The sequence below is a fragment of the Melitaea cinxia genome, chromosome 7, assembly GCF_905220565.1.
Source record: "Melitaea cinxia chromosome 7, ilMelCinx1.1, whole genome shotgun sequence".
Lineage (NCBI taxonomy): Eukaryota > Metazoa > Arthropoda > Insecta > Lepidoptera > Nymphalidae > Melitaea > Melitaea cinxia.
Genome location: NC_059400.1, coordinates 2,684,046 through 2,710,936, shown reverse-complemented (window position 1 = coordinate 2,710,936; position 26,891 = coordinate 2,684,046). Strand labels below are relative to the sequence as shown.

At 32.5% G+C, this 26,891-nt stretch overlaps 1 protein-coding gene across 1 annotated transcript; it reads right to left on the bottom strand.

Moving 5' to 3' along the window:
- Positions 1–14,958: 14,958 nt before the first annotated feature.
- On the bottom strand, positions 14,959–18,976 carry LOC123655089 (uncharacterized protein K02A2.6-like). Its single transcript, XM_045590927.1, has 5 exons — positions 18,958–18,976; positions 17,072–18,679; positions 16,569–16,748; positions 15,885–16,361; positions 14,959–15,758 (listed from the first exon to the last, which is right to left on the bottom strand). The coding sequence occupies exons 1-5, from the start codon at positions 18,974–18,976 to the stop codon at positions 14,959–14,961; spliced, it is 3,084 nt and encodes a 1,027-aa protein (XP_045446883.1).
- Between the last annotated feature and the right edge of the window lie 7,915 nt (positions 18,977–26,891).

Below are 26,891 nucleotides of genomic sequence, written 5' to 3'. Positions count from 1 at the left end.
TAACTATCAATATGTTTCGTAATTTTTTGTGTTTACAATAAATAAAATACATAGAAATTCACGTACGTAACTTCGTACGTACTCGTAAGGTTCGGTAAAATACTTACAATTAGCTTTTTGTAGTAAAAATATATGTATGAAAATAAATTACTAGAAATTTTTTGAATAAAATATACAAGGGAAATAAAGGAACTTAATTTAAAATAGACATACATGACAGTCAAGATATTAAAGACAAAAATCTTTCATATCAGTATAATTAGCTCTGCTCGACGATAGCAGGACTTTTTTACGATGAGCGGAAATGTGGAGAACCAACTTTTCTCCACTTTCCCACACTTATTTTCCTTGTTGCGCTCTTCAATAATATTTTTTGAAGACGGAAGACTATTACACATTTTCCGTTACTGCAATTTTCAAGAAAAAGGTAAAAGTGGTTGTTTCCTGCCTTCTTATAGATTCTAAAGTACCTTCGAAAGCATGTCAAGCTGGCTTTTCCGGTGTGATCACAATAGCCAGATACTTGGTTATAAAATAACTTGCCAAAAATTGCTAAAAGGTTAAGGTTACATTTTAAGGTTAAATTTAACTTGAATGATTCCTGAAGCAGTTAGGAATAACTCTGTTTTTTGTTAAAGACTTGTGAGTTCGATCCGTACTAAAATACAGGAATGAGGAGAAAATACAGGATGGTTGCCTACCTCAAAAAACGACGACCGTATGTATGTACAAACTATATTTCATTCTTATGATTATTTTAACAATGTCCGAATTTCAAATACTAATTTTTTGTCCCAAATTTATAAAACAACTGCTGGCTTTGAAATACACAGGTCGAACACGGGCAGCTGCGTCTTTGGCGCGACAAAGCCAGCCCTGCGGTCACCAATCCGCCTGCCCAGCGTGGTGACTAGGGGCAAAATCCATGAGTTCTAAGCTAAGTTGTGGAGGCCTACGTCCAGCAGTGGACTGCAATAGGCTGAAATTATGATGATGATTACAAAACACTAAATTAAGGCAAACCACTAAATAATTATACTTATAAAGGACTACCTCTGTAACAGAACTCAGAGGGTTAAAGTCGGGGATTTGGTAAGTAGCTGTGAGACTATAGACTACGGAGTACCACAAGGTAGTGTCTTGGGACCTACTCTGTTCCTAGTCTACATTAACGACCTCTGTAACTTAAAATTAAGAAATGCTTCTATTTTTTCCTATGCAGATGATACAGCGGTGGTGTTTTCAAATACAGCATGGGATTTAGTCAGGGCTGATGCGGAGGAAGGGCTGGAGGTGGTTGCTGAGTGGTTAAAAAATAATTTGCTTACACTCAATGCACAAAAAACAAATTACGTTACTTTCTCACTAAACAATAGAACGCAACCACGTAATTTTGATATTAAGGTGCATAATTGCTCTAACATCTTGCGAGCCTTAAGATGTCACTGTCTTTCTATAAAAAAGGTTGACAATGTGAAGGATTTGGGTGTCATCTTGGACTATAGGCTTTCTTGGCATGATCATATTGAGCTGGTTGCCTCTAGATTACGAAAACTAATCTGGATATTTAAAATCCTGCGACATGTTTCAACAAAAACATTAATAAATAAAATTTATACTGCCTTGGCTCAATCTATTTCCATTTATTGTATCACAGTATGGGGAGGTTCAGCCAAGAGCACATTAATTAAGGTAGAAAGAGCACAGAGGGCCCTACTAAAGGTATGTTATTTCAAAAAACGTAGATTCTCAACACAGAACCTTTACACCGTAACTGATACACTTTCCATTCGAAGACTTTTTATATTACATATAATAATAAAAAAACACACTGAATCAGACCTCAACCCTAATAATATAAATAAGCGAACAAACACTAGTGTTGTTAAGAAAATCCAGACACACACAAGATTTGCTCAATCCCAATTTCAATATCTTGCATCTCACTTGTATAATAAATGTAACAATATCCTACAAATATACCCTTTAAATCTGCGCGAATGTAAGCAAAAAGTAACTGCGTGGCTTAAAACTCTAAGTTATGAAGATACAGAAGTTTTATTTGAGCATATTATGTAAATAGGTTTGGATATCTAAATACTTAGTCTTTATACAAAAAAAAAAAAAAAAAAAAAACACACCACACAAACACACACACACACACACACACACACACCACACACACACACACACACACACACACAGGTTATTACTAACAATTTTCTTTTTTCTTGTATTTATTTGTATTATTTGTAAAGCTTAGTTTGCTTCGTCTTATAACTTTTTATTAAGTATGAGTGTGTTAAGGAAGAGTGACTTCTTCTGGCACGGGAGCTTATTGCACTCAAAAGAAGAAGTCAACCTTTGTGTTATTATTGTAATGTGTTGGTTATTGATGAAATAAACATTTATTATTATTATTATTATTATTATTATAAATAATGCCTAGTATGGGTGTTTTTTCAAATACTAATTTTGCTTTCTCAATTTTATACTAAAACACATTTTAACATTATGTTTGTTTACATAATTGTTATAAATTACATAATTATTATGTATATTATATTTATAACATAATTATTATAATATTTTCAGAACATGAGTATATATATACATTTAGGATGAGAGGTTGTTTGTGTTTGTTGTTTGTTGTTTGTTTGAAGCACACAAATGTTGTCATTCATCTTGAAAACGGTGTCATGGAAGGTTTCCTATAAAAGGTTTACATACACTTTGTAGTATTACCTCCCAGGGGGCGCCACTACAAGTATTATTTTATACGCGGTAGCAAATATATATTAGATTTAAATAAGATTTTTAAAACAAAAACTGAAAAAATGGACTGTGTGTTGTGTTCTCCAAATCGCTACTTCATTGGCAACTTGTAGTTAGTAAATATTTGTAAAACAATCACATATTATTTTCATCTCGTCGTTTATATTACAACTTAGCTTTTACCCGCGGCTTCGCTTGCATTTAATTTTTTTAAATAAAAAGTATTCTATGTTACTTCTAATATATAATGTTACTTCAAGAATATGTGTACAAAGTTTTATAATGATCAGCTAAGTAGTTTTCGCGTGAAAGCGTAACAAATAAAGCTACATTCACATTTATAATTATAATATTAAGTAGGGATTGTTTCTGCTAATAATATGTAAGCGCTTAAAATGTACCCTATGTCTTATAACCTAACCAAATAACTTTTAAGGTAAATACTCTATTAAGAAAAGGATAATGGGTTTAGTTTGATTGAGATTTAACTTAAATTAATTTGTTTTTGCTTAAATGATTTTGTAACTATCAAAATAAAAGGAAGAAATTTTAAGGCATTTACCTGTTCTTTTTCTAATATTATTATTAAATATACGATATAAACAATAATCACAAATATTATTCTTAAAAAATTTTCCATTTAGAAACTTTTCCGTTAAAGAAAAAATATCATGATCAAATACATTTAAGAATGAAAGCAATACTAAAAAGAACGAGGCCCGAGGGAGCCATCGACGTAATTCCTTTTCGACAGGTTTTCATACGAGGCCTATCCGCATTGAGATATTTGATTTTCGAAATCGATTTGTACATAAAGTTATATTCCCTTATACATTTTTAAAAGAAAATAGGTAAGTTTCTATTAATTACTCCTCAATTAAACTAAGCTTAACACAATAATGTCAAACAGATCAGGAATAAAGTTTGAATAGATTGTCGGAATAATCTTTAATTCTAATATAACCTACCCTTCCTCCTAACGAAACTCCATATATGTCGCTTCAGCCTGTAATATACCACACTACTGGGCATAGGCCTCTTTCCCCATGTAGGAGAAGGATCAGAGCTTAATCAGCGATCAGGTGTACATGATAACAACCGGGACCGTCATGTGAGGTGATCGAACCCGCAACCGCCAGCGCAACAGGTACAATGCATGGCTGTAACCGTTGTGCCAACGTGGCGTCGTATAACCACATCCATATATGTAGAAACAGGTATTTGCCCAGCAGTGGGCTGTTGCAGGCTAAATTAATCAAACTATATGTTAAACGGTGTCTCACATTCGAATCAAGCATATCCACAACGAATTAATGTTATCCATTGAAATATTTAGTATTCCTTAAATAAATTTTCAAAAAAAAAATATAAACATAATTCAAAACTAAATTATGGAGTGTCACTCATTTTGTAGACCCGATTAATGAATTAGTAACAGATAAATTGCAAATATTTCAGATAAATTTATATTACTATAGATGTTATATTACTATAGGTTATATATATAATATGTACACTTATTTTTCAAAACGTTCTCCTACTACCTACAAGCCGGCTTCAATATGTTTTATTATTTATCATTCTTTTTGATTAGCAGTTTTTGCTAGTGGAACAATCGCTCTTACATCTGTTTTGTATACCAACATTCTCATGCCTTAAGGTATGCTTGTATATGACTAACATAATAAGCTACCTACAAAACTGCTATTATGTAGGAATTAGCCTTAATAAAGTTAGTTTTATATGATAGTTAAAGTTTCAAATATATTTGGTTTATTATTACACTGCTGTTGCTTATATTTTTTTTAATTCAAAATTTATTTATTACATACCAGTACTAACATTTTTATTATAATTTACACATTATCAATAACAATTTTACCACACGAGACATTGATATATTCGTAGAGTACAGGAAGAGTGTAATAGGTACAAACAATAGCCATAAAACAAAGAAATTAGTTTAATTTGTTGTACACCAAAACTATCGACAACTACAATTACGAAGATACCACCTTGTTACACAAATGTAACGGGAGAATCGAACCCTTGTTAACTAAAGTTTATCGCAAGTTATAAATATTTTAGTAGATTACAGCAAAGCTGATATAAAAAAGTCTTCTGTCTACTTTAATTATATACTTAAAAAATTATTTTTTTCTAAAGTAATCCACAGTGATTTATTACTTCGTTTAAAGAAAAAAAGTTCGTTAAAGTTTTTATTGAAGTATAAATATTAAAACAAAGTGTAAAAACTTTGCTAGAAAAGAGTGCTTTCACTCGTCGAGTTAAATTTATAATTTTTTAATTTTTATTTCATCAAGTTTTAAATAAATTTGTAATTACTTTTATGTTTTGTAGCTGTTTTGTAACTGCATATGTAATTGATTTTTTTCTGCCCTACATAATAATTTTATTTATTAAAAATTTATTTTATTTTATACTTTTTATTATTATTTTGTTATTTCTTTCAGTTAGTTATATTATTGTATTGAATTAAATAATAATTGTAATTTATTATATGAAGAATTTATCTTGACTGTATATCTATAATTAAATAGAGAAAAGTTAAATACAAACGACATGTGACGTATGTTGTAAGCTTCAAAGCAAAACACAGTCATGTAATATGAAGGAAAAACTCATTATGGAAAGTATAGCTAAATTAGCATTAAAATGTATTGGCTGTGACTTGTCGTTTTAACTGCCTATTTTTATTTATATAACTAAGTCGGCAAACAATCGCACAGTTTTTTTTATATAACTAATTTGGCAAACAATTGTACAGCTCACCTAATGGTAAGCGATTACCATAGCCTACAGACAGCTGCAACACCAGAAGCATCGCAAGCGCGTTGCCGACCCTACCCCCAATTCCCCCCAGAAGCTCTAGTCACCTTACTCACCACAGGAACACAACACTGCTTGAAAGCAGTATTATTTGGCTGTGATCTTCTGTAAGGTTGCGGTACTACCCCAGTCAGGCTGCTCCATTTTTGAGCAGGAAATTTCCTGCTGTGCCCTCAGTTATTTGATGTTGTTCTTATTCAAATAGAAGAATTCTTCTCTTACATGGGGAAAGAGGCCTAAGCCCAACCGTGGGATATTAACGGCAGAAGCTTTATTCAAACAGAGCAAAACAAATAACATTGCTCAAAATGTGGAGTAGCCCAACTGGGGACATGTAGCAACCTTACAGACGATAACAACAACGTAATACTGTTTCTAAATAATTTTGGGTTCCTATGGCGAGTGTTAGCCAACTACTTTAGTCAGCACTGCTGTGTTGCGAGTAGAGTCAACAAGGCGTATGATGCTTTTGATATTGCAAGACTCGAAAGGGTACGGTAATAGCTTACCCTTGAAGTAAGCGTACGCTTGTTTGCCACGCTTGTTGTATCTAAAATGAAATCTTTGTTAAGAAAAAAAATATAGTGTAAATATTGTTGAATTTGAAAACTATTTATGTTAAGTTACCAATTACCTAATACGAAATTTAATTGAAATTGTCATTTTGTTGAGTGAGGCAATAAAACACATTAAGATTTCCACGCATTAATTTTCACAAATATTTATTTTATATAATATTCGTAGGCTTTAATGAATATGTTATAAAAAAAACGCGCTCTTTTCCTTGCAAGCATAACAGTCCTGAAATCGATAGCGTCTACTGCAATACGCGATAATGATTATGCGCTATTTAGAATTCCGTAATACTGTAAAATATAAAAATACTTTAAATATTTTAAATATCCTTTTAATGTAATAAATACGGAAGTTTGTGAGGATGTATGTATGTATGTGTATATGTATGTGGCTTTTTATTCTTTCATGCAAAAACTACTGCAACGATTTTTATGAAACTTGGTACTTAGATAGCTGGAGTTTTGAAATAACACACAGGCTAATTTTTATCTCGACATTCCCACGGGATCGGAAAGTAATTTATAAAAATTACAATAAGTTGGTAATAAGCCCATAATTTATCATAGCATTAAATCATAGCAATTGAGGAAGCATAAAACATATTGAAAAAAACAAATAATAAATAGCAAGCCATTGGTCACTAACGTTCGAGGATATAGTAATAGTGTCAGAACGTAAATAACTAAAACTCCGCTAATCTTGACATCTTAAACGTCCCTTGTGTTCACTTATAGGGTATAGTAAAGAAAAATAGCACCCATGTCAACATATATTTCAAAACTAAGATACCTTAAGGGGTCAATTATGTACTAATGTGTGTTAACAACTATCAAAAACATGCTAAAATAGTATTTTTATTTGATTTTATTGAACATATTTTAGATAATTATAATAATCAAATGAACTAACTGGGCTTTGGAAAATTTTCTCATATATTTTAATCCTTAATCACGTTATTCTAAGCAAATTCAGCATGTACAAGTAAGTCAGATCACGCCTGGCTTTCATACATATGTAAATATTTAATCAAAGGAACGGTATTCCCCGTGGAAATACTAACAAAGAGCATCATTAACTTATAAATGAACAAAGCAGAATCGTATGTTTTTTTAAATATTCTGATCATCTATATGAAATAGAGGTATACATTTTCTACGTTAAGCACATTGAGCTTATCTACTTATTACACATCGTCAAGTACTAACTTGACTAGTATCATTGAAAATGGGCGTACCTATACTAAAAAACCACGATCATACTTTTCATAACGCTCTCGTTACGCTTTCAGCAGCTTAATCAATAAGTCAAGCATGAAAAGACAATTTTTACTTAGATAACAATAGCTTATTTTAATTGTTAAATAATTAGTTAAGTAAGTACGAGACGCCTAACCAAATTATCTACTCAAGTTATCTGTTTCTTATTTTTTGTTTATTCTTATAATGAAACAATTTTTTGAGGTTTTATCGCGGTTTATTAAGTTTTATTAATTACACGACGTTTCGTTTATCCGCCTAGAAACCATTGGATGTGCAGTGTTTATTTATTATTTATATAATCATGATTAATACGAACAATAATAGCGCAACTCCCCTTTGTTATAGTTAGGCAGTAGTAACCTCTTAATAAGAAATGAACTACACTAGTTACAAACATGGATAATTGATATTTAATATGAGTTTTTATTATCGCTGACATTTCATTAAATAATCACGATACCACCATTGTGACACGGTTAAAATAACAACGAAATATATTTCACAAAACAAAGTCTAGCACGAATTAAGAGCAAGCCAAGTAATCTGCCCATACAATTAAAAATATCATAGTATTTATCAGCTCAAAGCGCTTTTGCTTATTAGATTTTTTATTCCTGTTTATCATAAAAATCTCACGCCATTCTAAATATAGCCACACTACATGCACTATATTTGTGTTGCACATAAGCTAACTGAAGCGGGAACATAACACGTGACCGAGTCGACTGCGGTCAGCCGTCACTAATCCGATAAGTAGGTGTATCCGTTGCAAGTAGCGGAGTATTTATCACTAGACTAAAATCTGTTAGGCAGTTCGACCGTTATAATAAAGGCCCCCGACCTTACAAGGCCCTAAATGTACGAAGAAATTTAATAATAACTAGCTGACCCGGCGAACTTCGTATCGCCTAACAGTCGATTCTTTAATTTTATTAATTTTTTTTTTTAGAATTTTTCTCTCCGTAAGAACCATCCTCGTACTTCAAGGAATATTTTAAAAAAAGAATTAGCGAAATCGGTCCAACCGTTCCCGAGTTTTGCGCTTAGCAACACATTCAGCGACTCATTTTTATATTATAGATAATAATAATATTCTTTATTGCACACCATTAAAAGATACAAACAAAAGTAGTACAATTAGAGGAAGATGTACAAAGGCGGCCTTATAGCTAAAAGAGCAATTTCTTCCAGACCACCTTTGGGTATAGGACAGGACATAAAAAAAGCAGTTTTTTATATGAAATTCATATTTTTTATACACTTTTATTTAATTTCATACTACGTTGAAACATCAAAAATAATTCGAATCTCTAGGCTAGACAAAAAAAGTAGGAATGCAAAGGAAAGGGGTAATTCCTGACAACCTTTCGACTCGATACCATCCTATATACGCCGTGGCACACTACTTTACGGGATTGTGGATTAGCTTAGGTCTATTTTGTGCCAAGTTCCTCGCAAAGCTAAAAAAAAACTAGTCTTTATTGTTACGTCACCATTATCAATATTCCGGTCGACAACGGACCACCGATTTTTATTAGGGTTAAAATCTAGCAACTGTTCTAGGCAAACTGAAAGTTTTATTCGCCAAGTGCGAAAAAAATTTTGATTTTCAAGCTGTTAGCTCTCTTTTCTAACTCCCTTTTTTATACGGAATCCTTATCTTACTAGAAAATAAAGTTACTATAGAGGTCTTAACACTCATCTTCCCATATTTTGTTAACAATGTCAATATAAACGTCTACGGTTATTACGCAGTTGATTTGAATTAGTTTTTCAACCCCTACTTATGCAAAACACCGCCACAATGATTTACTACATTTTTGCGTACTTAACATTTTTCTGTGTATTTTTATCGAGAAGCCGGATAGGCCTTCAACCAGTTCCAGGAACGCTATTTACATCCGAGATCAGTCCGAGTTAAGTTAAGAGTGTTCTAGTATACCTATATTCGTTAAAGAAAAAGATGTTTTTTTTAGGACATCGTAAGTATATGTATATAAATATAAAAATAAAATCCTCTTTATAATATTTATTATTAAAACATAATATCAGCATTGAAGCAGAAAAGCTACAATTTAATATACAATAGTGCTTTGCTACGAGTTTGCGTATGTGTTGTGAGTATTTTTTGTCTCAGAAATTCTTACCTACCATCCAAATGTTCTCACAAAATTTCACTTCATCGCTGAAAACGGAGTAAATTTTAACTTACCTTTTCTGAGTTAATTGTTTCATATAATTTAAAATACTGTATCCACAACAATATTCGAAACTAACGTGATCGTCAAACAAAAAAAAAAAACTGCAAAACAGAATAACAATTACTAAAACACAATATTATTCAGGTGTTAGCAGTCTCGGTACCAGGTTCAAAAGGGTAAAGACCCTTTCAATGTTTCCAAACCCGTACCTTCACGTAATAGAGTTTGTATTAGTTTTCCAAACTACTTCAATACTAACAAGATTAAACCCAAATTGCCATTTCTATTCACTTCTACTGCATACACTGTTATTTATTATTACAAATCTTAAATATTGTGTAAGAAATATAAGTAACATTTTTATGACTAAAATTTGCTTACAGTTTGCGATATTGACTATAAAAAATAATTGTCTTACTTCTTATTCACACAGAAAAGAGAGAATTTGTGAGGAGTTTTTGTGAGTTCGTATTATAACCTCTTCTTTCTTCTACCTATATAAATATTTATGGTACATCAACTGTCGCATTTCGGAAGGAGTTGTCATTTTTTTTTGTCTTAACATTTATTCATTTTTTATACTACAAATTGCTTTAACAACTGCTAGAAACAAATTACACTTACGAAAAAAAGTACTGAACATAAAATACTATATCATATTTGTAGAATATGTATCAATTCGTGGACAAGACGAATTGACCTCGATCTAAAGAAAAAACAGGACTATCTTGCATTCGTGCCAACAAAAGAAGAAAGAACAGCTACCGTTTCACGTACTTTTCACCCTCGGGAAATGATCTAACGAATCTTGATATCGATACATGTCTTGAACTGAATTAAATACGTTAGTGCACAATAAATTTTTACAAAGCTCGCAAATAGGTATTTCATTTTATTTAATTTTATTTAATCAGAAAAACTTACAGCTATACATAATTATATTAGAAATACAATTAAAAACAAAAAGCCATTTGGAAATTCTTACAATTAACAACTAAAGAGTGCTATGTTATTTAACATTTTGAGAGTCATAAAAATATTAACTAAGGGTGCTTCGAGAACTTACTTACTTACTTACTTTTACTTAACTTACTTACTTTACTATCGGAATAGAAATATTCCATGGCCACCAGCCGTCTAATAGAATAAGGTTTAATCAGAAAAACATCAACATCACGGTGATCGCGCAAAAAGTCATTATACCGATCGTAGATCTGCAAATAAAGGAATTTCGACGATAATTACTATTATTAGGTGGAATATAAAATAGGGCAAAATTACAAAAGAACCTAGTGGGTACATTTAATTTAATTCTGTTATGTAAGTCGGTGCTATCTATAGTATTGTTGACAACTTTATTTAGGTATACCAAATCAGAGAGATCTTGACGAAGTCCCAGGGGAAGGAAATGCTATTTTTACATCTGCTTTTGTAGTAAACCATTATCACCACATTTATACCACAAGTATCTTAAAAACCGTTTCTGGATATCCTCAATTCTATTTACATATGTATTATATGCTGGGTTCCAGATCTCAGAACAATACTCAAGTATACTACTTACGTTTGAGCAGTATAATATTTTTATAGGCTTAAGGGTTCTAAAGTATTTGCAAGACCTGATAACAAACCCCAAAGGCCTTGAAGCCTTTTTTGCTATATAGTCGATATGCTCATTGAATAACAATTTGCAGTCTCCAACTACACCCAGGTCTTTGATTTTATTTATATGTACCATTGTTTGATTTTTTAGGGTGTAATTTTACGTAAGATTGTTTAATTTGCGATTAGAATTCATAATGTGGCATTTCGAGACATTAAGGTCAAATTTATTAATTTGGCAATAATAATTGATATTTTTAGGTTATCCTGAAGTAATTGGCAATCATTAATTTAAGAAATACTTATATCTTTATAATCTGTCATGATTACTAGCACTATGATATATATGAAAAGCTAAGTGAACCGACGAACTTCGTACTACGATTTGTTCCACTAATATTAATTTCGTTATTCCATCTTTATATATAAAGATCAATTGCTATTCTTTTGTTTCGCTAAAACTCGAGGATGATTAGACCGATTTGGCTGATTTTGATCTTGAAATTTTTGTCGAAGTTCAGGGAAAGTTAGAAGGGTGAGAAACATAAATAATAATAAATTTAAAATATTAAAAACCACAATTTAATTTTCCAATAGAAACACAAAGATTGTCGCTTGGTTATCAAATATTTATAGGCTAAAAGGTTACAAATCTTCTTAAATATTTTAGCCATATGATTATGATCAGCCACATACCTATAACATATATCTATAACATAATAGTAAATACATCACACACAATCGTGCAAAGGGGACATCAAAAGCATTTCGTAATTCTACCTTTTTTCATGTTGCTTACTATTTGATACAAACATTTCTCAAAGTTCAGATCTCCCAAGAGGAAGGTAACCAGCTGGCTTTTTGATGAATTGAGAGATACAAAGTCTACGCGATTTCGCCTGTATCAGTAAGCTTTAGATACCAGTCGGTCTCATCGGGGCATTAAACTTATACATATATAAAATTCTGGTGTTACAATGTTAATTACCATACTCCTCCAAAACGCCTGGATCGATTTTTATGAAATTTTGTTTGGATATCGGGTAGGTCTGAGAATCGGCCAACATCTATTTTTAATACCCCTAAGTTATAGGGGGAGGGGTTTTTTTTTTTTTTTTTTTATAAATTCTGATCCACGGGCTCAAAATGCCCGTGCCTTTGTTTATCATGCATGCATTATAATACTACAGGCGATTTTTCTACTTATTATACTACAGATCGACAGTCCTGTGACTGCCTAGTAAAACTAGGACGTGGTCCGACGGTGACGGTTTTTTTTTTTTTTTTTTTAGTCCTTACTAAATACTGTTTATGCAGAAGTATACACATAATTGCTTTCTAATTTCTAACATTATTATTTTTCTTATCTATGTCTATATTTACACTTATTTGCCTAGTTATCGTATATGTACACTTATTTCCTAGTTACCATATATGTACACTTATGTTCTACTTACAATTTACACTTAACCTATGTTACTGTTAGTAAGGTTTTTTTTTTTTTTTCTTATATATATTTATATATATTATTTTTTATATCGTTATTATTTGTTTATCTATGTATAAGTTATCTATTTCTGTTATTTACTTAAATTTCACTACATAATTATTTATTTATCTATTTATTTATTTTATTTTATAGGTACATCCACAAAATACATATGGAACATTATATATAATTCACTATTACATTATTATCTAATATGTATCCCATCACGGGGTACACAACATTCCACAATATATTAATGCCGTGTAGCAAGTATAATTAAAATTACTTCGCATAAAAAATTAAAAGTAAAGATACTACCTGTTAATAATAAAATTCATTTAAAAAGGTCATCAATCAAATTTATATAAATTGTAAAGTTGAGATAATATTAATAATCAAACTTAGCTTAACTAAAATTTAAATAAATATATCAACATGCAAAATAACTGCTATTTGTAACTATTTGATAAACCAAAAGGATATAAGTATTTATATATCTATATATCTACTTTCTTATTTCTGTATCAAGCCACGCCTGATCCCAGCATCTTGAGCAGAGCCCTTGCCAACGACATATCACGCTTGTGGATGGTTCTTTTAAGGTTGTGCTCCAAGATTGTTTTTGTCGAGGCACCCAGCGCTCGGCTAACGAACCTGCCGATTGCGTCATCACCGTCGTCAGTGTAGTAGACACAGGTGTTAGTGTGTCTTGTTAACGCTACTACCGCATGAGGCACACTATCGTGGATTTGTAGCCTCTCGGTCTTTGTCTGGACGATGATGACCTCGCTGTAGGTTTGCCCTTGTGCTTCATGAATGGTCATGACGCGCGATCCCTCTCCAGCACCGTATCCCTGGTCCATCAGGAATTTTTTCTCCTCCTGCGTATAGACCAAGTATAGGGTGTCCTTTTGAAGTTTTGGTATTGGCGCGCCAGTGTATCCATTCATTCTGAGGGAGTGGATGGTGGGACTTGACGAGTACATGTTTATATATACCTCGCAGATGGCATATACAACCAATAATAAGTGTAAATTAAAAACTTGATCTAATCGATTTTTATAATTTTCAAAATAAGTAAATACGAGTAGGTACCTACCAACTTGAATCTCTCGAGTTAGTACTTGAATAACTACTCCATCTTGGATGTTTATACAACATTTCAGCTCAATCTGTTAAAGACGTGCTTGTAAATTGAGTTGCAAGTTTCCACCCTTATCAACATAGCTACATTGCAATTTAAATAAAAGCTTTTAAAAAATAGTTTCTCATAATATTATTCTTAAAAAATGTACTAAAAATGTGTGGAATTTACTTATTTACTAATAGTATATAGATATAAATAGACAATTCTTTAAAAACGACGAAAGAATACATAAAGTACTGACATCTACAAGGAGATTACTAAAACTATGAATGTAGTTCTTATGGAGCTTGTAACAGCACTTCGTAGTTCAAGTGTTATTTGATAGATGGCGTTAAAACTTAATTTCTTATTTATAACTATAGATGTCACTTGGTTGATATGACTTACCTATTTTACTATACTTATACTACTAAACGAGCAATTCTTCTATATATATATATATATATAATCTGAATCTCGGAAACGGCTCCAACGATTTCCATAAAATTTAGTATATAGGAGGTTTCGGGGGAGATAAATCCATCTAACTAGGATTCATTTTTAGAAAATGACGTTTTATCCCTGTTTTTAGGGAGTGAAAAAATAGCTACAATATCGTTAGAATACGAAGGTAAATTTCGCAGCTGTCATTAAAGTTGTAATAGCTCGGTGGGAAATCGGCCGGTCGCGGTCGGGATCAACCGAGGAGATCATGGTTCAAATCCCAATGTCTCTGATCAATTATTTTTTTCTTTTTTTTAATTGCACTCGTTATTTTAAAAAAAAATATTACTCATATTTTATAAATATGTAATTCGAATTTAAATATGAATTCCAAAAAACACGATTTACTAAAAATACCGAGCTAGGCTCGGTCACCCAGGTACTATTATATATTATATATTATTACTATATTTTGTTATACTTGCATTTATTAATATTTAAAATATATTAATTACGACAATGAAACCATAGTTCAGTTTTTTATCTGACGTTTATTTTTCTTTTTCCTCTTACATTCGTCACATAGCAAATCTAATACAAAAAGTTTAAATATAAATTATACAACATCTTCCCTTTTTATTCCTGACCATACCTGACCGGAGGTCTAACTACCCGACCATATGATGTTGTATAGTAGGATGTTGATGGTGATGATGGTTGTTGTTGTGATGGTTGGATTGCGTCACTTTCTTGATTATCGACATCGGGAATGTAAAAAGGAATCATATTTTGAGGCTTTATGTGAAACCTGTTTCTAACAAATATCCTCCCATTTTCATTTGCTATCTTGTACGTCCTATCATTTGTCTTTCCTTTAATAATTCCTTTCTTCCAAAATCTCCCTATCCTAAATAACACGCCTTCTCCTGTTTCTATTGGTCTTAGATCTTTTTTATTCCTATTATAAAAATATTTGTCTTTATTTTGCTTTTCTATTAATTTCTCTCTTAAATTTTGGTTGACTTTTGGATAAAAACATTTCTGATTAATGGGAACAATACCCCTTATTTTCCTATTAAATAAGTTTTCTGCAGGAGATGCAATTGTATTAGAAATTGGTGTATTACGGAATTCTAATAATATTAGGTATGGGTCTTTTTTCTCATGTATAGCCTTTTTAAACAAATTTTTAATGGTCTGTATTTCTCTTTCTACCATGCCATTTGATTGTGGATATTCTGGACTAGATATAATATGCTCAAAGTTGTATTGATTAGCAAACGCTTTAAAACTCATGCTGGAAAACTGCGGCCCTCCGTGACTAAATATTTTTCGTGGAATGCCGTGTCTACTAAATATTTGTTTTAACTTATCAATGATATCTTCACTTTTTATTTCTTTTAACGCAGCAATCTCTGGATATTTTGAATAATAATCTATTACAATTAAATAATCAGTACCATATAAATGAAATAAATCAATACCCACTTTTTCCCATGGTAACTGTGGTACCGCATGTGGAATTAAAGTCTCTTTTTTATTATTGTTACTAAAAAGCTTACATGTTTCACACCGCGATACTAATTCTGTGATTTCGTGTACCATTCTGGGCCAATACATAGCCTCATTTGCTCGCAACAACGTTTTTGTTATGCCTAAATGTGGAAAATGCGCCCGATGTAACATCTCCTTTCTTAATTCAGGCGGCACTACCAAAGCATTGCCTTTGAATATCAAGTTTGACTTATATGTCAAGCTGTCTCTTACATGCCAATATGATCTTATTTTCTCCGGTACAGAGATTTTATGGCTTGGCCAACCTTTAAGGATAAATTCCTTTAATAACTTCATTTCTTCATTATTTCTCGTAAAGTTTTGAACATTATTTAATTGCTTTTTACTTATGTTTAATGTTTCTATCACTAGATTAATATTAGCCTCAATATTACTCTCTTCTAGGTCAATTTGCAGACTGTCATCCGTATCGAATGATCTAGATAAAGTGTTTGCTATATACAATTCCTTGCCACGCTTATAGACTAAATTAAATTCATATTTTTGCAACTTGATTAACATACGTTGTATACGTGGCGAAGTGGAATTCAATGGTTTTTTTATTATGCCTATTAATGGATTGTGATCGGTTTCAATAGTTATATGTCTACCAAATATGAACTGATGAAATCTTTCACAGCCAAACAAAATTGCCAACAACTATTTTTCAATCTGCGCGTAGCGCTGCTGACATTCGTTTAAAGCTTTTGATGCATAAGCCACTGGTAATCCATTTTGTAATAATACAGCGCCTAATCCATCCTTAGAACTATCAACGGAAAGAACTACCGGTAACTTTTCATCAAAAAATTGTAATACGGGTTTCTCAGTTAGTATCTTTTTTAACTCATTAAATACTCTTTCATGTTGTTCTAACCAGATAAAATTTACATCTTTTTTTAACAAACTTCTCAATGGTGAAAATAAATTTTGAAAATTTGGAATAAACTTAGAAACATAATTAATTACTCCAAGAAATCTTTCTAGTTCCTTTCTATCCTTTGGACTTTTCATAGATACGATTGCTTTTACCCTACTATCATCAAGTGTAATACCATCCTTGCTTATAATATGTCCTAAATGTTTTAACTGCTGCACGTCAATCTTACATTTATCCTTATTTAGTTTTACATTCTCCTGTCTCAATCTATCGAATACTTTTTAAGACGTTTATCATGTTCTTGTTTCGTTTTACCCCAAATCAAAATATCGTCAATATATACATCAACCCCATCTAAGTCATCTAGTATTTGACGCATTCGGTGTTGATAAACTTCAGACGCACTACAAATTCCAAAAGGCATTCTTAGAAATTTGTATCTTCCAAACGGAGTATTAAAACAACATAAATCAGAGCTTGCTGCAGATAACTTTATATTCCAAAATCCATTTTTTACATCTAGAGTGCTAAAATACTTAGCACCTGAAAGTTTACTAGTGATCTCCTCAAGAGTAGGTAGTTCTAAGTGTTGCCTTTTGATAACCTCATTTAAGTCCTTAGGGTCTAAGCACAACCTCAAATCTCCGTTAGGCTTATCAACAATAACTAAAGAATTGACCCACTCTGTAGGATGTGATACTTTAGATATCACTCCTATTTTCTCCAACTCATCAAGTTTTCTCTTTAAAATTGGTTGAATTGCTATTGGAACTCGTCTACTCGCGTGAACAACTGGAGTGGCATTTTGTTTTAGTTTAATATCATATTCCTCTTTCATACATCCTAAGCCTTCAAATAAATCCCTATACTCTGATAATGTATTAATTTCATTGATTTTTAAATTTTGATTTTTTATAGGATTAACTAAATTCATTTTAATCGCTGAATGTAGTCCTAATATGTTGCTTGCTTTATCTGAGTCTACTACATAGAAATCTAATACGTAGTTTTTGCCATCATACTTAATAGGCAAAGAACACTTTCCAAGACAGTTAATTACTTGACCTGTATATGTTGTCAGCCTGGCCTTACACTCTAAAAGATTATTTTTGTCTAATCCTAAATTTGACAAGTTTCTTCCAGATAATAAATTCGCCTGAGCACCAGTATCGACTTTTAAATCAAGAGACACATTATTAGATCCAACGACAATTGTCCAATCCTTCGTGTCTTCCTTTAGAGAATTTATGAAAACTGATCCAAAAAATATAGTCTTAATATTCTCCTCCATATTTTCACATCTTCTCTCATCATTATTATCTTCCACATTATGAACAAAACGATTTTTGCATTTATTTGCAAAATGATTGTAGCCATTGCAACGAACACAACGCTTGCCAAAGGCTAAACATCTCTTCACTGGATGAATATAGCCACATCTTTGACACTCACGTGTATAATTTGTATATCTGTCTTCCTTCGTATTCTTTCCGGCATTGTCTGCAGTGTTTGGTTTTTTATTAATCTTTTGTATGTTATAGTCTACATCGTTTAAATTATCTATATTGTTCGAAGTACTAGTCGAAGAACAAATTTTCTCAAGTTGCCTTTGTGTTTCTTGCGATGTACGACATATATCAATGGCTTTAGCTAAGGTCAAATCTTTTGTACGTAACAATCTATCCTTTACTGTTTTTTCAGAAATTCCACACACTAGTCTATCTCTTATCAAGCTATCTGTTAAAAAATCGAAGTTACACGTACTTGAAAGATCTCTCAGAGCCACTGAATAGTCCTCATACGATTCTCCTTCATTTTGATTCCTAGTAAAGAATTTATATCTTTCGTAAATCTCATTCCTTTCAGGATTAAAATGTTCTTCGAATTTTTCAATTACTTTTTCAAACTCCGATGTTCCAGTTTCTCAAAATTAAATCCATTATATAATTTTATTGCCCTGTCCCCTATGGCGTTTAATAACAAAGCTGTTTTTGTTTTTCCGTCCTTTGCTTCATTTCCAGATGCAATAATAAAGATTTCATACCTTTGTTTGAAAAATCTCCAGTTTTCGGACATTGACCCTTGCCAACTAATTTCTGTTGGCAGATTTATCGATCCATTTGCCGTGACTACTTTTTTCTCCATTTTATAATATTTATGTAATTTTCTATTAAATAGTAATATTATTCACAATTAAATACGCTTTTCCGGCTGCGCCATGTTATACTTGCATTTATTAATATTTAAAATATATTAATTACGACAATGAAACCATAGTTCAGTTTTTTATCTGACGTTTATTTTTCTTTTTCCTCTTACATTCGTCACATAGCAAATCTAATACAAAAAGTTTAAATATAAATTATACAACACTAGTGGTCACCCGGTGGTCGAAATTCAACCGTATTTAATTTATATTATAAGTTTAAACTTTGAACAAACGACTATGAACAAACTACTGTGTTCGTGTTTGTGTAATTTTTTTTATTGATTTAATGTATTTTTTATACATATTTTTTATAAAATATTAGCATTCTGCACACCTTCTCTATATAAACTATAAGTGTGAGAAATTTTATACTCCTTGAATGATATTTGTCTTTGTGCAAATATTCCTTTCTGGTTTGGATAACTGTATGTGGGTCTCCCCACCGTGCCTCGGAGAGCACGTTCAGCCGTCGGTCCCATTTCCTCATTATCATAATTAGCTGATAGCGATCGTTTCTCATATTAGGGAATATATCCGGGAAATATTAAATGTGCCCAAAATAAAAATAATCCGCCGCAGTGGAGCAGCGTGGTGGATTAAACTCCAATCCTTCTCCTACGTGGAGAAAGAGGCTTTGCCCAACAGTGCGATGTTACAGGCCGAATGCGTGCAATAATATTTATCCAGAATAAAAGGCGCTATGTCAGTTTTCATTATTTTTGCATAAAAGTCATTAATTATTTAAATAGAAATGCTTCTTAATTAATTTTTTCGTGTTTTACATTGTGACAAAAAAAAAACTTTTACTTCTAAGGTTATTTTAAATACGACAAAGGAATAAGGAGGCGAAAGAAAAATACAATTTCACTCTGTATAAATTATTCGTTGCTATTCCATTAATTTCTGTATATAAAATTAAGGAAAAAAAATAATGTTTGTTGTGAAAAAATATTAATTTTTTACAGTAAAACCCTTAAATACTCATTTTGTATGATATGCCTGATTTATACAGTTAAAAATTAAAAATTTAGTAAAAGTGTGCACAAATTTAAAAAGTATGTAATGGTGAATCATTACACTCCCTTCAGCCACAGCTGGAAGGCCCAAGCTCGCACCAAACGTTTTTTTTATGTCACTAGATCGGCAAACAAGCGTACGGCTCACCTAATGGTAAGCGATTACCGTAGCTTATAGACGCCTGCAACACCAGAAGCATCGCAAGCGCGTTGTCGACCCTACTCCCAATCCTCCCCAGGAGCTCTGGTCACCTTATTTACTAACAGGAACACAATACTGCTTGAAAACAGTATTATTTTGCTGTGATCTTCTGTAAGGTCGAGGTACTACCCCAGTCGGGCTGTTCCATATTTTGAGCAGGAAATTCCTGCTGTGCCCTACCTCAGTTAGCTCACATATCAGTTTTCCGCAATTCTCATCCAGGCTTCGCTGGCGATCTTACGAGTACCACACAGCGTTTGCCAACATGCGGTCGCCACTCCGTGACACGTCTGTTCCAGCGATTATAAGTATTGTGAATAAAAAAAAGTGTGTGTCAGGTCCGACGTACGACTGGAGTTTAGTCGTTCAGATCGACTGTCTAAATAGGCATAAAAAAGGCATACTAGTCTAAGAAAAAGATTAATATCATATCAAATGGTAAATAAACGAAATAAATTAATAACGCCATCTATCGGAACCCTATTGAGTGGGCGCACAAAAACGTAACTAGGTTATTTGTTCAGTATATTTTACTGCTCATATTTTTGTCATACCAGGGGCCGTAAATGAAAATCAATTCTTAAGTAAACTCCATAAAAAAAGAAAACCAGAAATTCATCTGAGACAAACATACAGAATTACCAAACAAAAATCGATCGCTACATATGTCGCTAATTCAATACAAGAGAACTGTTAGACCAAAACGGCAATTTTGTTTAAAGTTATCTAACATTTCTTAAAAAAGCCCCAAATTAAGAAGAAAAAAATAAAGAAAATTGCCTCATAGGTGAAAATTTTCAGAAAACTAAATATATCTCTGAAACAGCTGGAGCGATTTGACGGGACTTTCATTGGGAGACAGCTGATGTAGTAAGGAGTAACTTAGGCTACTTTTATTTTAGAAATTTATTTATTTCATAACTCTGCGAACTGAAGAATAGCTTTTTTGTTAAATTCCACGCGGACGAAGTCGCGGGTACAGCTAGTATTTTAATATTACGTTTGCTGTTCACAAGATAGGACACGTCGGTCGGCTCAACTAGTTATAAATAATTTTTATCAAGAAAAAGGAAGAAAACGAATAAATATACGAACAAAAAGAGGTCATCCATTAGAAAATGAAATACCTGGCTTACAGCAAAAAGGCTTTTAGTGAAATTGAAACATTAAATCGCTTGTTATGTAAATTAAGCTAAGGCGGCGTGTCGCAATATCACTAATTGAAAAAAAAAAATTATAGTTAACTTTGATAACTTGAGTGATTTTATTTCATTATAATTATTTGTATTTCGTAAGTTTTTATCTTACTTTTACACAGCTCCTGGGGGGAATTGGGGTAGCGTTGACAACCTGCTTGCAATTATTCTGGTGGTGAAGTCTATAAGCTACGGTAATTTTTTTTACCATCAGGTGAGCTGTACACTTGTTTGCCGACCTAGTTGTATATAAAAAACTCAAATTTAGTTTATTTCAAGTTTGACGCAGTTTTTTTTAAATGTTCTTTTTAAATATATTCAGAAACTTGTTCATGATAAAGAGATAAAAAATATGTATGTTGATTAAATTATGAATCTAATATTTATGTTGTCCATGTTATAACTTAGTAAATAGGTAAATTACGTTTACGGCAGTGGGGGGGGGGGACTTAACGGAAGTGCAACCGCTTCCCAGTGGTTCCACCGAGGCGTATCGAAGGAACACCCCAGAGGTTTTAGTCCATGCGAATCGGACATACCTTCAGCTCACAGGCTGGAGTTATCCGTTAGGGATTTCCTCTGCGTTAAAAAAGGGGGAGGACATAAAAAAAAAACAGGAATTTAAAAACTTTATTTAAAAATTAATTAAAATTGCAATTAACTCATTCTAATGAGACAACACTGATCGGCGCTTGTATCAGATATTGAATTATAAATTTATTAAATATAATTAATAAGAAAAATTTAAGAATGCTGATATGAAATTAATATTGGGGTCATACGTTGCAACGAAGACTCGTGTCGGCGCGCGGCGTCAGCACTTCGCTTTTAGGTATAGTATGTAACAAGCATCATTACAGAATATATTAAAATTGAATATTTCAATAAAAATTAAATAAAGACTAAATTTCCAAGATCTTATAACAATTAATTTAATTTAATATTAAAGTAAGGCTTCTTTGTTCGTCCGCTTCAGTTTATGTTAATTTAAGTTTCGTTTTTATTTCAATATTGTATTCATGAATTAATTACCAATTCATCTATACAAATAATAAAAATTGGAGTGTCGGTTTGCCATATTAAAACAACCACTTTTTACGAAATACATATTGATGTATACATAGTACATATATCAAAATAGCATTTTTTACAATTTTTGTCTGTCTGTCAGTCTTTGTGGACTTTCAGTGGCAGATAGCTGATGTAATAAGGAGTAACTTAGACTACTTTTATTTTAGAAATTTGTTTATGTTATAACTGCGAACTGAACAATAACTTTATTGTCAAATTCCACGCGGACGAAGTCGCGGCACAGGTAGTTCTTTTATAAAAAAGATGTTAATTAGTCATGTTTCAAATAGTACATTAATAATAAGTACTTCATTATGATAATGTCAATGTAATTAGCTAACTTCGTTCTGTTTTTCGTCAGAAACATCATCTTAACATCTTCTTAATGTACATAAATTACGCGTCACATTATTTGTCTGCGACAGACTCCTAAACTACTTAACCGATTTTAATCAAATTTGAACACCGTGTGCAATTTGATCCAACTTGAGAAATAACAATGGGCAAAACACACGAGTTCACGTTATTTTTGGCGTAAACTTGTGGAGGTCTATGTCCAGCAGTGGACTGTATAGGCTGTAATGATGATGTAATGATGAGAAATAGGCTTTATTTTATTTTGATATATGTAATTATTATTTAAGAAAAATAAGGTGATACGAAGTTCGCCAGGTCAGAATCGAAAAAAGGTATAGTGTACCTTAAATAAGTGAATTACGGTACGTACGTTATTACGGAGTTAATGGTATTTTGGAAAAATCTGTATATACCTATATAAATGAATGTTTGTCTATATGTACTTTATAGAATCGTAAACTATGCACTTGATCATTTCATGAAAATATATATAGATGTAATAAAATAAATAAATAAATTATCTTCAGCAAAATGTTATGCATGAGCCCACAAAGGTTTCTGAGTTGGTACGACCAAAAAAAACATAGCAACGCGCGCAGAGTACAGCTAGTAGTCAATAAACAAGTATAAAAAATAATGTAACCATTTTGACCACTAATTTATATATTTATATATTCTATTTATATATTGTATGTGTTCATTATTACTTTAGTATTCTCATAACAATGCTAGAAAAATTATATATTAAGTATAACAACAAGATTCCTGATCGAATGAAGGGATCTTGAATGTTGAGTAAATCTAAATAACTCCAAAACTAATCAAACGTTTATATATATAAGCGTTTGGTAATTCGAAGCCAGAAGTTGGATATTTATCCCGCCATCGGTCGGCTTTTTGAGTTCCAAGGTGGTAGTGGAACTGTGTTATCCCTTAGTCGCATCTTACGACACCCACGGGAAGAGAGGGGTTGGCTATATTCTTCATTGCCGTAACCACACAGCAAATATATAAATTATAATTGGGAGTCGAAAACTCTTTTTGTAATATTGGAACCATACAAAAAAATAGCTACTTTTTACATTTTAAAACTCACACGTTTGCATACAATCGTGGGATCTAAAGTGGCACTGTCTTGAGATGAATAGCTGCTTTGCAAGCCACTCCATCAAAAGAATCGATCTGTCAACAGTGAATTACAACAGCTGACACTAAGCTCCGCTGTCTGCGCTGTCAATACTTCAATATAATAAATACAGAATGAAAGATAAGTGAATAAGAAACGAAAATTATTTAAATGTAGAAGTGATGTTTATTGTTCTGTGATTTAATCTACTATAACATATATTTGTATTATGTTGTATATGTATGTGTATTTTTACTCGATAATATTGATATTGTTCTAGGTGACACTAATTGTCAATTCTCTGTTTACACTTCCCTACCGCTTTCACTACGCTGTGTCCTGTATGCCCAAAGGTTGTCTGGAAGAGATCGCTCCTCTAGCGCGCATAAGACCGCCTTTGTACACTGGTTTTTATTTGTAATATGTTATTGTGTTGATTATTGTTGTGTACAATAAAGAGTAATATTATTATTATTATTATTATTACTATTATGAGTCTTATTCTTTTTTTGAAGGATTTATTTTAGTAGTATAGTATAATATTATGTGGTTAATAACAAAAATCAAACAAACGGTCTGGTGTAGTGTTTCGTGTGTGCGTCTAAAACATCGACGGTTTGCGGGTTCGATTCCCAATCGGGAGGGATATTTGTATTTGTACAAATAATTATTTCCGGTTTCGATGTCTGTCCTTGTGGTAGTCATCGGTGTGGTGGAACGCTCTCGGTCCTGGGTGTTTATATAAATACCTGATAGAGATCGTTACTCACGACGACACGTTGGCACAACGGTCGCAGCACTGGTTTATGGCTGTTGTTGTTGCGCTGGCTGTTGCTGTTACGTTGGCGGTTGCTGTTACGTCGGCGGTTGCTGGTTCGATCCTCGCACATGACAAATATTTGTATTGGCATATATCCGCCAACTCGCATTGAATCAGCGTGGTGAATTAACCTGTGATCCCTCTCCTACATGGGGATGAGGCCTATGCCTAGCAGTGGGATATTACAGGCTGAAGCGTGCTGAAGCGAACACTAACACAACAAAACCGCAATAAAAAGGAAAGACCAACCACATTACTACTTCAATTTTTGCTACCAATTTAGAATATTATAATATTAATATTTTTACGTTTTTTTTTTTCATCCAAAAACAATGCTAGCAAGTTAATTGACCGACCAGTAAAGTTGTATTTACATAAATTCCTTGACAACAATAATTAAACAAAACGGTCATTATCACAAACATCTGATAACGCTCGTTGGAGATCCTCGTAATAGGAAAGAAAAAGTCAACGACCAGTCCTAAAGATCCCAATAGCTTTTCTCGGAACAGACAATACACAATCGATCGCCCAGATCACGGCAAACATCTGTATGGCTGACTGAGGTAGGGCACAGCAGGAATTTCCTGCTCAAAATCTGGAGCAGCCCGACTGGGGTAGTACCTCGACCTTACAGAAGATCACAGCAAAATAATACTGTTTCCAAGCAGTATTGTTCCTGTTGGTGAGTAAGGTGACCAGAGATCCTGGGGGGGATTGGGGATTGGGTCGGCAACGCGCTTGCGATGCTTCTGGTGTTGCAGGCGTCTATAAGCTACGGTAATCGCTTACCATCAGGTGAGCCGTACGCTTGTTTGCCGACGTAGTGATATAAAAAAAAATAAAAAAAAAATAAAAATACAAATTTTTAGCGTTAGCGGAAGAAAACCAGAGTCAGAACAATATACAGTGGCATGTCCTAAGACCGCTGCGCCAACGCGTCGTCAAAATAAAAAGATTTGTCGTTTAATTATTTGTAACCAATATAGTTTCTCTGAAGCAACTGATTTGCCAATACTATCACCAAATTTGAAAGACTTAAGGGTAACAGGTAACATGTAGTTGTATCTACATTATGAAGTTTAACTTTGAATGACCTGAGCTTCTAAGCCTAGTCACTATATAAACTTTTATCGACAGATACCTTTAAGCAACGGTACTTCGCAAAGTAATTTCAACTGTCATTAGGGCCCTACCTGTTCAGAAAGGGTCCATTACGATGAAACGGGTGAAGGCGGACATATTGATTGTTGCGTTGATATTGTTCATATATATTGTACATTCAAGACCGTAGCAACTCAGGTCGCCCCTAATCTAGACGGATTTTACCAATCGCTTTGCAAAATCACTCGCAATTGCTCATAAGTTTGACAGGTTTGGTATATTTTCAGCCAGTGTGTTTTTCTGATATCTATTTTATAAGCAATCGTTATACAAGGGGAAAAAGTAATTGAATTTTTAAGCAACATTTTTTTTTTGACGAAAAGTGTTGCTAGCCAGATTTATTCGTACTCGTTAGCTATAATTATGAGTATCTGTTGTTATAATTAAAAAAGAGGCGTCAAAGGGGTGTGGGACAGCAGCATCGTCAAAGACTGGTCTAGACGTTATTAAAACTCTAAAGGTATTATTTGTAATTATAACATACCTTGACGTAAACATAATTATTTAAAAAAGAAATTTAACTGGCCTGTGGTTACAATGAGATAAAAAAATTACAGCTATTTCTGATAAAGTTGGGAGAAAAGTTAGGAGCAGGCTTTCACGTAATGTTAGTTTTTAGGTATAATTTATATAACTTTAAAATTAATAAGTTAAGAACCCTAAATAAGGAAAAATCACTAAAATGTCTAGAAACAAACTCGATCAAGACTTATATATTAGATCATTATAATTAGCCTAATTACTTACAAAATAAATTATTAATTTAACGAAGTTCAGAATTTTAAATGTAATGTAATCATTTTTATAATTTATCATGGAATTTTTTAAATTTCTTTTTTTTATTCATTAAAATCTTGCTATACAATACCCTATGTCCAGCAGTGGACTGAAATAGGCTGAACTGACTGACTAAAATCTTGCTGGTCCGGTAAACTTCCATTTGCCGTATTTTTTTCAGAAAATATCGATTTTTT